Source organism: Thermobia domestica, chromosome 9 (genome assembly GCF_964235325.1).
Source record: "Thermobia domestica chromosome 9, izTheDome1.hap1.1, whole genome shotgun sequence".
NCBI classification, from domain to species: domain Eukaryota; kingdom Metazoa; phylum Arthropoda; class Insecta; order Zygentoma; family Lepismatidae; genus Thermobia; species Thermobia domestica.
The window spans coordinates 103,041,202-103,056,126 of NC_137462.1; the positions used below are offsets into that span (position 1 = coordinate 103,041,202).

The following is a 14,925-nucleotide window of genomic DNA, read 5'->3' on the forward strand; positions in this document are numbered from 1 at the left end:
TAAATACCGATTTTTATGCCTCTAACCATGAGGGATTTTTCAGATATGGCCATCTTTAACAATAGAAACTCCCGCTTTTATTTCTCCCTTGTAGGGGAAATATCTAAAACCACTGGAACACGTCTTTAATTATTTTAAATGAAAAGTTTAAATACCAAATTTCGTATCTCTACTTTTCAGAAATTCGAAGATAGGGACATTTTACGATAATAATTACCACACTATTCCCTTCTTCCCTTCGTCGAATTTCAAAATCCTTCCTTTCTGGCGCCTCACGTCACAATCTTATGCGCTGCCAAGATTTTAAATTAAATTGATCAGTCAAAACGATAATACAACAGATGGATACATTATAATAGATAGATATTGGAAAACGCGATACTTATTTTCGGCAATTGAACCTGGAACCACTTATTAGAGAGTAGCACTGTCATGGAAGAAAGGACAAGAAAATTAGGTTTAAAGTGATAAGAAATTTTCCTTCTTGTATTTTATTTTGCACTTGATAAAGACAGCCTATAAATGTCATAGAAATGATTGAGAAAAATATTTTCTTTCATTCAGTGAAACGTTTTATCATAAATATATGTTAACCCGGAATGCTTACAACATGAAGAGTATGGGTGGTCGTAACACAAAGTACGTAAATGGAATTAAAAGGGGTTAAGAAAGAATAGTTGAAATTTAAACTAGTTTGCAACTATTATTTTGTTCGTAAAGTATGTACGTTATCACGTTATAACCAAAGCCATATTCAGGGGTATGGAAAGTTTTGAGTATGTTTAAAAGTAGTATTGCTTTTTGGGAGGGGTGGAATTCCAAAATGATTTACAGTTGGGGGCGCGTTTTGGACGAAAGCCGGGGATAGGTATCCCTGCTTTAATATCTTTTCATATTATCACATACGTATTTACTCGTAAGCGCCCTCTTTTCCTCCAAAATGTAGGGCACTAAAATTCTTGAAGGGCGGTTATAAATTGCATAATATGTTTTTATGGTAGAAATACTGGTAGAATGCTTTTTGATTGTTCTTTATAATAAATTGTAAACAGTAACATTGATTTTATAATTTCGACAATGTAAAGTTTATTTTCGTAGGTCTGTGTAGGGCGTCCGCAAAGTAAGTCATGGGAGGTTCAAGCTCCCAACTTCATATAATTTCTGGTGTTTGTACGATACCTGTCGGAGAAATATCTAACTATTGTTTGGGAAACAATACACTCGCCTGGCGTTTCTATCGTCCTAATCTCCTTCAAACTAGTTCCTTCCTATTTTCAGACACATAGTTCGGAGGTCTTTCCACTGCTCGAAAAATCCTGCATCCCATCCTGAGGAAATGCTATGAGAGCAACCGTCGCGTTGCGGTAGACCTCTCGGATGCGAAAGCGAGTTTTTTCTGGTACCTTTTGATTTTTGAGATCCTGACAAACCATCCAAATGCTGTACTATTCCGAGAAAGGCGATCACATGAGTCACATGAATTGAATTACTATCCTGTTGTAGTCTTCTGGGCTTTGAGATCCTCAGGTCTGGTCTTCTCAGGCAAACAGCGTCACGTACATGATGGAAAATACCTAAAGAGAAGTCCTTTGTATCTGAGTGTCCTTTCTGTGAGTACTCATGATGCACATTGTCATAACAATCTAAGAACAAATCAACATTCCTTTGATTTTACTACGCACCTGGCGAACATTTCTAGGTCTTTGCGAGCCTTGCCAGGCCTTGGCAAGCTCGGATCGATCCACTGAGTCGATTGTGAGTGGGTTTTCGGGTTCTATCCTTACACAAACAACTTCATCATTTCAGATCCGCGCCGAGACCACACAGGAACACCCAACATAACCACTTCTTCACCCCGAAAAAGATACATGTGAAAATTATGCCACATGCAGGATAAAGGCATCATAGACCCTTTTCTACCGCGCAAAATCTTACCAATCTGTATCATGTAGTTTTCCCAGAAACAAAGATCGGATGCTTTTCCTACAAGCCTGTTATACATATATGATAAATGTTTATCGTTACATAATACCCTGCTCAAAGGGGAGGGGTTAAAATTCCGAAACCTCCCCTTGCATACCCCTCTAGTTGCGTGAATTTTTTGTAGTGATCTTAACACAGGGTGTTTATATGCGCATAATAAAAGGATTCTCAAAACCTACACAAATTTTAAGGATTACTATCAAAACATGTATTTCGCATGGAAATATATAGAGTTCGAAGAGGAAGGCCTTTCAGTACACCAAAACAACAACAACAACACAAAGGTGGATCTTGGAGAGGAGAGAGAGAAAGGGGGAGAGTTATAATGATGCTGATTGGATTAGCATAGGCTAGAAACAAATGGTGAATTTTTTCTTGCGCCGGATAACGTTCTGGATCTGAGTCAAGGGTTTGATAGTTATAAATATAGTTACTATTATTAATTGAGCAATTAAACAGTTTTACTAAGCATTCTGTACTAATCTTTGAAAATGCAAAAAGATGACAAAAATTACAAAATTTTGTTTTGTTGTAAATTATTTTGTAGGTTGGACAAGAGTGTTGTCTACAGGCAGTCTTATTTTACACAATGTTACTGCAAATGACGCAGGTAGCTATTCATGTATGGCATGCAATCATATCACTGGTCAGGTTGTGACTTCCAGGCATCACATGCAATTGACTGTCATACAAGCAACTGCAAAGAAAGCGCCATATTTTCTTACTGAACCCACTAGGAGCTACACCGTGCTTTCAGGTAAGTTTGCGTCTTTAAAAAAAAAATAATAATAATAATAATAATAATAATAATAATAATTTAAGAAAAAAATTGCAATCCTACAATAAAAGAACAGGTACATAGTATTCCAGTTTCAGGTACATAGTATTGTTTTATAGATTTTTAAACTGTGCCATGTTATGGGAAGACTTATAAAGCGGCTGTGTCCGTCTGTCAGTACAGACGGGAATGCGGCGTACGACCGAAGAGTCGTAAGTTCGAAAGCCTCTCAACCGACATACGGCGAAAACTTCAGCTCAGAAACTTGTTTCGGTTGTATGCCGTTTCAGTTCTATACCATTTCGATCGTAAGGCGGTTTTCCCCAATATGTCTTCAAGAAAATGATGGTTACTTAATATTGCATTATTATATGATAATTTGTTTGTTATTATTTCGAGAGCACGCAGGTAACTGCTTTCGGTCCTATGCCGTTTCAATCCTACGCCGCACCATTTTGGTCCTACGCATATAACCCAACACAGACGCCATCTCGGTTCTTATTTCTTTATTCAAACTAAAAGAAGTAGAAATCTGCTATTTGCAGTTTCAGCATTTTCATTTTCTATAGAGTGAAAATGATGATAACTAACAAGAAACTTTTTTGATATGGATTCAAAGTCCGAAGAGTAGATTTTCCTCTACTGAAGCCGGAAGTGGTAGAAATTTATTTCATTATTGATTCTTATAGTACAGAAATGGCAATAGATAGCAAGAAACTATAAGAGATAACGATAAACGATTTTGTGATATTAATTCTTTAGCATTTCAAAAATAGCTTCTGTCTTCGTTCTTGTCCCTTTTCTCGTTTCAACATTAATTCCCATAGAGCAAAAGTGGTCAGAGGTAGTAAGAAACCATTCTGATTCAGATTAAGCGCCCCAAGAATAGGTTCCATCTTGTTATTTAAACGGGAAGTGGCAGCTTCAATGTTAAAGCAAAAATGTTAATAAATAATGTTAATAAACGACGTTATCTCTGTTATTTATAAAGGTTAATAACAATATATGATATTAAATAAAAATAAAATGTTAATAAATGCTTTCTAGTATGGATTACATCTCTTTCCTTATCCATTTGTTGAAACCATTTCCAGTTTCATTCTTTGTCTCCGTAGTTTAAAAGCGGCGTTACATAGCGATAAACAAATTTTTGTATGGATTTGACACCCCAGGAAGAGGTTCCATGTCCATTTTTGTCCTTCTATTGAAACCAGAACTGATAGAAGTTTATTACAATTTCCAATTTCAGTATAGGGTTTGCATGGTTTGTAAATCGAGAAAGGAAATTTACTTGTTGTTATGGATCTTTAATCGGTATACTTCTTTTGTCTTCTTTATTTTTCAGTTAATTCACAAGATGCCAGAATCTAGGATAATTTTCAGTCTTTCTTGTTTTAATTTTGTTTCTACAAATAGAGATAAGGCTTTTATATCCCCAAAAAGTTATAGAAAGCATCACTGTATAAAATTTCAATGCAATCTATTAGGTTGTCAATATTGGTCAGTCAGCTTTCCTTCATTCAGCCTGTTGTACTTTACGAATATGAAAATTAAGACTCTATTTTTATAAAGAAATACAGGTTTAGAGTCAAAGACGAAAGTCTTGAGGAAATTATGTGAAGAAGAAAGGGGGGAATAAAGTAGTGAGTTAAAGTAAATATAAAGGCTCAACTATCGCCAATAGATGGCAGTACGTTTCCTCTATCTTTTCAATATATTTTTGTATGGGGAGACAATACTCAAAATTATTCAATCGAATTTGAAAAATCAATATTCAGACTTTTTCCAAAGGCAAATTGAATTGAAGTGTACCAATCAAGGAATAATTGGTACACTTTTTGATCATTTTGTTTCAAATTATAGAATGCACTTAATTTTACGTTTTCAGAAACTCGCTTCTAACGAAGAAATAAAGGAAACATAGAACACGGCACGGATTATTCTCTGATTAATGATTTAATTGTTTTTTTAACTAAAGTTTGAATATTATCGATCCATACAAAATGCACTGAAAAGATAGAAGGAAAAGTGCTGTCACCTGTTAGTTAATAGCGCTCTTTTAAACTCACTTTTAGAAAGTTACGTTACATATCGCTTATATGCGAGCAAGTAGAGTACTACATAAAGACTTTGGTAAAATATCTTTGGATGGGAAAGGAGGATAAATTAGACTTTGGAAAATAGGTAAATGTAATCTCAAATAGATTGGATTGGCATGGCAAAGAATCTGTTGTCGGACTTTTTTTTTTTTTTTTGATACTTCTGCAATGTTATGAATTCTTCAATGAAAGATACTGAATGAAATTTCAGTTTTGCAAATATTATCGTACATTTTGGAATAATGAAGAACCTTAAAAAAATAATTAACACTTTAAAAAACAGAAAACAAAAGATAAGATGCGAATTACCAAGTTACTTTTCACTGCAAACTTTCTTTATATGTATGTGCAAATCCGTTTTATTTAGTTCCAGTGTCATGTGACTCACATTAACTAATACCCCGTTCTCTTTATGCCATTTTTGTAATTATCAGCTGTTTGTAGAATAACTGGGAGCTTAGTTTAGAAACTTAACACTCAAAATGTTTGTAGAAATGCAACAGATAATAATAAGCTTAATTGAAAACTAATTAAGTGCATGCCTTCGTGATTAAACTGTTAGCACATTCCATACATGACCGTCCATTTCTTGCGGACATACAAATAACACTTCTTAGTGTCTAATTCATTTATAGTTTTTACAGCTGAGTATTGAGTTTGAAATGTGAATGGTCTCTTCAAAGTAAATTAATGGACTCGACTGGCTTTCGGAACTTAAAATCTTTTGAGAAAGAAACTGTTTCTCTCAATTCATACTTTGCAAAGAAGGTGTGAAACAGGTGCTTTTTCACGAAGCCTTTTGTGCGTGCTTTTCTACTTGGGTTGTGAGTGAACGAAGCTGAAATAAGAGTTCCCGCCTTTTTCATTATTTTTTTTTTCAATTATGTTTGAGTAATAATGTAAGAAAGCAAACCATAGAATGCGCAACTTATTTAACATCTTTTAACATTCCTTACCATTGACGTTATTTCATTTCTAATAATAGAGGAGATCCGGGTTGGATCAACAACAATGGCTGCAGTCTTATCATTAAAGTGAATTACAATTGTTTACATATCTGCCTGCAAAGAAAGAAAAGTAATACTGTATTGTGTTTAATCTCGATGCTTGAAATGGATAATTTTGAGAAGGATGCTTCATCATAATATATTTTATTACGTTGTATATTCGCCTCAGGTATATGAGGTCCCTGGTTCGATCTCAGCTCGCTCCAAGTGGACTTTGTGCATTCTCATTATCACCTCTCCGTTTGTCTACACGACATAACCGTGGGTCATAAAACTGAAAGTTTTCATTTCATTTCATTTTCGTTTTGTTGTAGGATGGGGCTTACTTGATTGCTTTTACCGAGGTAGGGTTATAGCACTTTCCACGCACACCTATCCATATCAAGTATTGGCTCTATACTGCTATTTTAAAAATGGCTTTCAATTCTTTTTCTTGTAATGAAAAGCATATATGTATATATATATTGATCGGCAGTGCAGGAAAGATATACTTTTCGCAATGGAAATGTACAGAAGAAAGACAAATTGGTGTATAGGTTTGAGAGTAGGTATCTTTCCTCTTGTGCTTGTCAACAGAAATTTTCCCTCCCCCACAGAAAATATTTGCGGAAAACACCATGATTAAAGGAAATGAAAGTGATATACTTAAAAAAAAAAAAAAAAAAAAAAAAAAAAAAAAAAAAAAACGAGGAAAGAAGGACATATCTTTCTCTTTAACTCTCACTGTACGACTTCGTAAGCTGATATAGACGAAATTTGTGCAACTGTGAAATCGTACATGCTTGCACCGAATCAAAGATTAGCTCCTAGATTAGTCTTGGTGTTAGATGTGGTTAGATACCTTCAAGTTTCCCAACTATGTTGACTACAAATGAGCGCCGTCTTTGCTTTTTAGCTCATTGATTTACATGGAGATTTTTTTTTTTTTTTTTTTAACTGCATGTGATTTTAGTTATTTCTCCTTCAAGTCTAATTAAACACCTCTTGCTTTTTCATTATGAATTTGCATTATTTATAAACGTAATATTGTTTTAATTTATGTATTAAATACTAAATTTTATATATAATTTAATGATGTAAGGGAAAGTTAAAACAAAGATAGTACAAGCATTTAACATTAATTAACTATAAAGTTACTTAGTTAAACAAATTAAAGTTATTGATAATATTCATTATTTACAAGCAAAAATAAAAAAATTTAAAAAATAAACAGTAGAGATTTCTTGCTGCAGTCAACGAGTAATTTTGAGAAGGGATTAGAAAAATGTTAGAAGAAGTAGAATAGAGTAATAGTGTTGAAGATGATTAGAATGGTTACAAGATACTGCTAAGTTTATTGTTTAAATAGAAGTTATTCTTAAAACAAACTTCCACTGGTTACAAGTAGAGTAAACTTGACGTTGGTAGATTAAGGTTTAGTAAAACGCAAAATTCCGTAACGTATAGTAAGATTATATATTAAGTTTTTCTGTGAGTTTAACTAGCGACTTCAAGAAAAATGTATGATAAATACTAAATTTGTTCTTGATTTAAAATATAAATAGATGGTTACTCATGATAAATAAATGTATAATTTGTCGTGTTCATATTTTTGTAGGTTCCAATGTAACATTGGAATGTGCACCATCTGGAAACCCTCCCCCAAGAATTACGTGGAAGAAGTATGGTGGGACATTGCCGTGGAAGAGAAGTGAGACTGTTCCTGGTGGTTTACAGCTGATCCATGTTACACATGGAGACGAAGGCACCTATATTTGTGAAGCCACCAACGATGTAGGGAAAACTTTAACCACGGTTGCCATGGTTGAACTTCAAGGTAAGTTGAGACGAACAAGATGAAAATGAACAACTAAAAATAAAAATAAAAAATACATATATATTGAAGCTTAAATCTAATATTATGACTAAAAATCAGTAGTAAATATTTCCTACAGATTCAATCTGATTTCGTCCGTGAAGTTGGAGTATGTCACCCTAAGTGAAATATCATTATAAATATTTTGGAAGACGCGGAACAAGAAATTTGGACTGGTAGTGGTAAAGTCAGGGTAAAATATTAAGTTCGGGAGATACGAGAAACGTTTTAGATAGGCTGGGTTGAGTATATAGAGAACAATGTACTGTGCGTTTAAATATGCAAAGATAATTAACTTTCGGAGCTTTTCTGTATTGACAACTTATAGAAGATTAAAAATTTAAAATGGAAACTAATCTACATCTCAAAGATACTATATATGTATCTTGGACGTTATGTACAATGGAATACTGTTTGGTTACTTGCGTATTACAACATGAAATTGAGATAGATTAAAAGGAGAAACAAAATCGTTAGCTGTTTTCTATCGTTTTTCTCTTTTGTTATTTTTAAGTGTAGTAGTTCTTATACACATGCAGCAGATCGAACACAGTTTTAGTGTGGAGTCAGTATGAACGAAGTAATACAGAGCAGCGTTTACAGTATTGCTGAGGAGGGACTAATGTAATCATTCAAGTATCTTTATTTTGTAATTCATGTATTTAAATTAAGACCATTTAGTTCTAACCACCATTTACTGTATAAGGAATGTAGAAACTGTTAACATCACAGTTCTTATTAAGGAAGAGACATCTTTTGTTAAGATGCTTATGTACTGATCATAAACGTTTGAGCGTCTTCTCACTACATTCAACACTTGATTCCTTTACTTTTCTTCACTTATTATGGAGATAAATTCTATATTGAGGAACCACAACAGTGCTCTCTTGTTCACTAGGTAGCATAATTTGATTCACACATCGATTCCTAATGCTATTATTTTTGCATTCAGTTCTGTACTTTAAAAAATAAATAATGCAAGTGTGTCTTTATCCGCATGACGCTGCGTCAACACAGAAAAAAATTCCCACACGCCAACTAGGATAGCGCAGATAGAACGCAAGCTTGTTAGCCAACTATTATTTATTTGGAATGGTATAATTTAAATAAAGGTTGGTATTTACTTATCGAGCGTATGGATCACATTGTCATACCTCAAATCACCCACTTGGAATGTTCCTCAATCTTTCCTGTGGTATTTCCAGTAAGACCCTCGGTTACCCTTCTTCGGGATATCGTTTTAATATGTGATAAATGTGTTTGACAGAATATGAACTTTTTCTGTACACATTTCCCAAACTGTATTATGTAGTTTTACTACCAAAACGTGAAACAATGAAGATAAAGTGCTAACATTAATCTGATATAATTGAAACGGCGGTATTACCAATTACTTTTGATTTCGAATCTCCGATTTTTGTATTATAGTTTTTTTTTTTTTGGTAATAAATGTAAAAACTCACAAGGTAATTTGTGTTATAGACACATAACAAGTTTTTACATTTATTATATCACAAATTCACAGATGTAGAACGTCTTTTTACATAGCGAAGCATAAACTACAGATATTTTATAGAATTGTCGTATAGGTGTCATTAAAGAAAAACAATGTACTAACATTTACTAATTGATTCTGTAGTCTGAAATATTATTTGCTCCGGGAAATTTAATTTGTTTTTTAATATTTTCAAAATATCTTTGCAAAATCAAAATTTGTAACATTTTTCTCTTAATAATATTACAACATCAGTTCATATATCTTTCTGTAGAAAATTGTTTGGCGCCTGTTATCCTACAATGGAGAAGATCCGAGATGTGTTGACAATGTATTAGGTGTTCTATGTGAGCATTGTTTCCACGAAACTATTGACTCCACAATTGATACTTTTGTTTTCCTGCTAACAGTGCTTCAATAGCGATAAGTTGTTTAGTCCGCTCCTTATTCCTACTTCTTAGATTTAAACCCTGTTTTATTTATTCGACTTGGTCGCACGGCGAATCGGCCATCTGCAGTTTCCGAATCCAACTACTCGGCCATTTGCAGTTACCGAATCCAATCTTGGATTCTGTTCACTTACAAATAATGTGTGCGTAAAGAGTGTGTGTGTCACCGTTAGGAAAAGACAAACAACAATCCCCTAGTTAACAATGCATTTTGCTATATATACAGTACGTAAATAAGTAACTAACAATTTCTTCCTGAAAAAAGAAATCTGTTAGTTATTATTGGTAACGAGCGACCTACTGTTTAGCGCCATAAAGTTTTCCTCGAGTTCTCGAAAACTACGCATGAGAATTCACCCTCAAGTAAGTCATTTATTAAGCTCAATGTGATGAATCAATTGAGATATGTCTCATCTTTGGACAATATTAAACAGGAAATAAAATTTATGTCAGATTAACCCGCAGCCCGTTGGATTGGGCAACTGAACACAATCACTGACCTACCATTGCAGAGTGTCCTGACGAAAGCCGAGGACTGCACAGGATAGAGTCATCTCATCAAAATTACAACTTAATACGCACCAGTGGGACCTCGACGCTCAGTCATAAGCAACAATTGATGATAATACACCTACGACTGGAGTGTTTAGTGCTTGTATTCTTGTCTAAATTGGGTTCGATTAACAAAAAAACATTATCAAACTAGGCCGAAATAATCCCAAAAATGAAGCATGCAGAAAATAATGTCAATAATTAAAAGTTTAATAGTTTTATTAAGTTTAAATATTGAAAAGTGCTAGTATTATTGTCAAATGCGTATTGAAATTTATTCTCTGCTGTGAGTACAGGAGTTGTTAATTCTATAATAAAAATTGGAATTCATTTTCTTTCTTTCTTTACAGAACCTCCGGTGATTATAGTTGAACCAGTGAGTACAGACGTAAAAGAAGGAGGCCAAGTAAAGCTTAGGTGTGATGCTGCTGGCCAGCCGGAACCTCAGTTTTCATGGGTTTTTAATGGCGAACCAGTAGAAAATATAACCGGAGTAGAATCATCAGGTAGGATTAAAATCTTAACTTTCTTGGAGTAACTTAAAAATTAGATTTTATTTCCCCGGCTGGTGACAATCATAAAAGTATGTCAAACATATCCTTCAAATTTTATTAAGCTGTCTCTTAGTGAGCAGGAAGAAAATTAGCTGACTAGAACGTAAAAGTAATAGTGTATTAAAAAAAAAAAAAAAAAGTGGAGGAGAGGTAAACCTTACTGGATATAATAAGAGAGGTTCGTTGTAAAATAATTATGACAAAAGATGCGAGAAACGGAGGGTTAGGGAAAAATATAATTAAGGAAAGTGTTAATTCTTTCAAGACAAAGTGTTTAACAGAAGACTACAAATATATATATGACGTATCAATGAGATTATAATTGGGTGGTGATAATTTCAACCTGTCAGAACATTGTTTATGGTTTTAATTACGTGGTCGTTTCCTCATATATTAACGATTTCCAGATAGTGATTTCGTATAGCATTTTTCTCAGAAATGGACCCGTAGCTGTAATAGTAATAATACACACATTGCATACGAACTTAAGAATGAATTAGGTCCGGAAAGTATGAAACTAGAAAATAGGTCTGCGCAATGTGTCAAACATTGTCAATCAGGAGAGGAGGGAGTATAGGGGGAAGATGTTCGTGGGAAAAATAAATGTTAATCCAATCAAAACTTGCAAATTTTATGAATTTTACGAAACTGTAAAATCTGTGATAGTATATTTTTTGATGTATTAATCAGTTTATAAGATCACTAAGGTCCAGCCGTACAAGTAACAAACAGTACACTTAACTATAGTATAGTGAAGTCTTCCTAAACAGACTTCTCCATATTGCAGACTTTTTAAAAAATATATTTATTATCACGGGACAAAACTCTCCCTCTCATGGACACATTTAGATACAAATACGGACAGTCTTATTTTCTCCCAACATTTTAGTCTCTCTCCATAACGGATTAGAATTATTCTCAGTTCATATATATTTAGCACAGAAAATACCTTCCCCACAAAATGTCTTCGTTATAAGTTATTGACTGATGAACCACTACACAGAACATTTACAAACTGTATTTTTTATTGCGTTACTTGTATTTTTAGTACAACCAGTATGCGAATTAAGGAATTGGTACAGGGGTATGACATTGGAAGAAAAATACTACAGATGCAATATATTTTGCAGCACATACTCACCACATCCTTCAGCGATAGTTGTTTCTTTCCCCCCCTATCCATCTAGTAATTTGAACAATGCAATCTGTATTTCTATATTAGCCTATATTTACGTTTATAGTTAATGCCATTTACTGTATATCGCACACAATTATCACATGGGCTATGGGTAATCTAAAGTTGTGTAACCTTTCTGTAACGGACACCTTTCACTTCTGGAGAAATAATCACGTCCCATCGGTGTCCGTTATTCAGAGGTTTCACTGTAGAAAAATAAAACATAATGGTATAATTCTCAGACTAAAATTTCTTAGTTTTGGTGCTAAAGCACGTTCTTTGCTTATACCTGTACTTCAATTTTGTTGTCTTATTTGTAATTTCAACTTCTCGCCTAATATCCCCTTTCATTATTTTTATTTTTTATTTATTTATTTTTAATACTAGAGATTTAATCTTACTTAAACGTAGAAAAATGTCTAATAATTCCATCTTTTAGGTCGTGAACTTGAGATTCACCACGTAGAGAAAAGACATGCTGGTATTTTCCAGTGCTTCGCTACAAACGTTGTGGGTTCAGTGTATGCTGATGCCATAGTGCGAGTATTAGCTAAACAAATAACCGCACAACCAGACGGAGAAATCTTACCAGAAGGTAAGTTCTAACTATTTAAAACTGAAAATTATATCTATATCTATTATATATATATATATATATATATATATATATATATATATATATATATATATATAGAGAGAGAGAGAGAGAGAGAGAGAGAGAGAGATCAAAGTGTGCCTATCGTAAATTGTATTTACAATATATATTTATTTATATTAATTTCTTTTCATAAGTCATAAATGGATAGATGTAGGTAAAGGACAATGAATAATGTACCTTTACTGTAACTTAATAACTGTAGTTACTTTTTGTCTTTTGAAAAGTAATATGCACAATGCTTAATGATCTAATATTGTAACTTTCATAAGTAAAGGTTTCTTTTAAGTTAACAGTTATAATAATTAGTTTTAGTTTTAACATATGTAAGGAACACGTTATCTCAGTGTGTTCGTTGATGGTCACAGTATAACAAATCTGGCGTCATTATCATTAAATTTCCTAAAACTACCTGTATCTCCGAAACTAGACACTTCTCAGCAAAGCGCAAAATAACGTTTGTCTTGTTACGATGTAAGGAACACGTTGACTGAGTCTGCTTGTTGATAGTCGCAATGATATACAGGGTTTGGACAAAAAAATCTAAAACGTTTGCAAAAGTGTGAAAATCCTATGGGAGTATGGTGTGAGGCCTCCTTTTGCGTCCAAAACAGCTTGGATCCCACGTGAAAAGGACGTATACAGCTCCTGAATCGTGGTGTGTGGAATTTTGTACCATTGTTCCTCCAAAACATGTTCATGCTCCAGTTCCTTAAGGAACGCTGGTGGAGGGTAATGAGACCAAACACGCCTTTCTAACTCAGACCACAATGGCTCAATGATGTCCAGATTTGGTGATTGTTGAACCCAGGAGAGGTGTGATAGCTCCTGGTCATGCTCCTCAAACCATGATTTCACAGTTTTTGCAGCGTGGCAGGGAGCCAAATCATCTTGGTAGATGCTATCACCATCAGGGAACAATATTTGGGCCATGGATAGAACCTGGTCCCCCAAAATGGCCTCATAGGCCTTAGCATTTATCATTCCATTCAGGGCTATGATGGGACCTGCAGAAAACCACGATATCACTGCCTATACTGTAACAGAACCACCCCCATGCTTTACTGTTGAGAGTAGACAGTCTGTATCATAGGCCTGAGGCGGTGTTCTCCATATGTGAACACGACCGGTTGTTGGAAACAAGGTGAAGGTCGATTCATCGGACCACATTACGTGTTTCCACTGCTCATGAGTCCACGCCTTGTGGTCCTTGCACCACTGAATACGCCTCTTCGCATTTACTGCTGTGACCAGGGGTTTGGCGATAGCGGCTCTGCCATGAATTTTCATTTTACAAAGTTCCCGTCGCACTGTTTGCGATGAAACCGGGTTCTGTAGACCGGAATTGGGTTCAGACGTAATTTTCATTGCAGTGGTCTTCTTTTTAGCTGCTACAATCCGTTTTAATGCCCTCCGGTGCCTATCTGGCAGGATTGTCTTTTGACCACTGTTGTGCTTTGCAGACGTCGTTTGCCCATGAATTGTGTATGCCCTCGTGATATTGGACAAAGTGCCTTTCGATACCCCCACAATGTTTGCTACTGTTGCCATTGAAGCTCCAACCAGACGGGCACCAACGATCATGCCTCTTTGGAAGTCTGTCAAGTCGCCCATTTTACCGCACCACTTTCACACCACGACACTCACAGGTGAACGGGTTACTGCTGACGGAAGAGAAAGGTCCACATGACGCATTGAAAACAAAAAACGATTTGCAGCCGCAATACGCTTGTACAGTGAGGGCCAAACTTACGTGTCCTGTGTAAAGCGCTTTTTTTAGATTATTTTGTCTACCCCTATATATATATATATATATATATATATATATATATATATATATATATATATATATATATATATATATATATATATATATATATATATATATATATATATATAGATATAGATATAGATAGATAGATAGATAAATAGATAGATAGATAGATATATAGGGTGTTAATGAACTATACCCACAAACTGTAAGAGGTGATTCCTCACATCAAAATAAGTCAAAAAGTTCGTATGGACCTATGGGTTAAAGGGCATAGTTTCAGAGCTAGAGCTGTCCAAAATCACAAAAAAAAAAAAAAAAAAAAAAAAAAAAAAAAAAAAAAAAAAAAAACGAATTTTGAGATATGCTTTGACTTTATGATTGGTCCAAAGTAAGCAAACAATAAGTTTTGATAACAATGAATACGGAATCCTTTGGCACGATGTCGGAAATGTTAAGGATCGTCAGCAGCACGGTCTGTCGTACTCGGGGAAAAAGCATACTGTAATGTTTTCTTTCACGCTTATAAGTGAAGAAAACGCGAAATATA

General features: G+C 34.4%; 1 protein-coding gene across 1 annotated transcript in view; it reads left to right on the forward strand.

Annotated features, from left to right (window-relative positions):
• Nucleotides 1-14,925, forward strand: part of LOC145694897 (interference hedgehog-like) — a 193,183-nt gene that overhangs the window by 140,917 nt on the left and 37,341 nt on the right. The window contains exons 5-8 of the mRNA XM_081771633.1: nucleotides 2,531-2,740; nucleotides 7,465-7,683; nucleotides 10,569-10,724; nucleotides 12,389-12,544. Of these exons, the coding sequence (XP_081627759.1) occupies nucleotides 2,531-2,740; nucleotides 7,465-7,683; nucleotides 10,569-10,724; nucleotides 12,389-12,544 (741 nt within the window). The remainder of the gene's footprint in view (nucleotides 1-2,530; nucleotides 2,741-7,464; nucleotides 7,684-10,568; nucleotides 10,725-12,388; nucleotides 12,545-14,925) is intronic.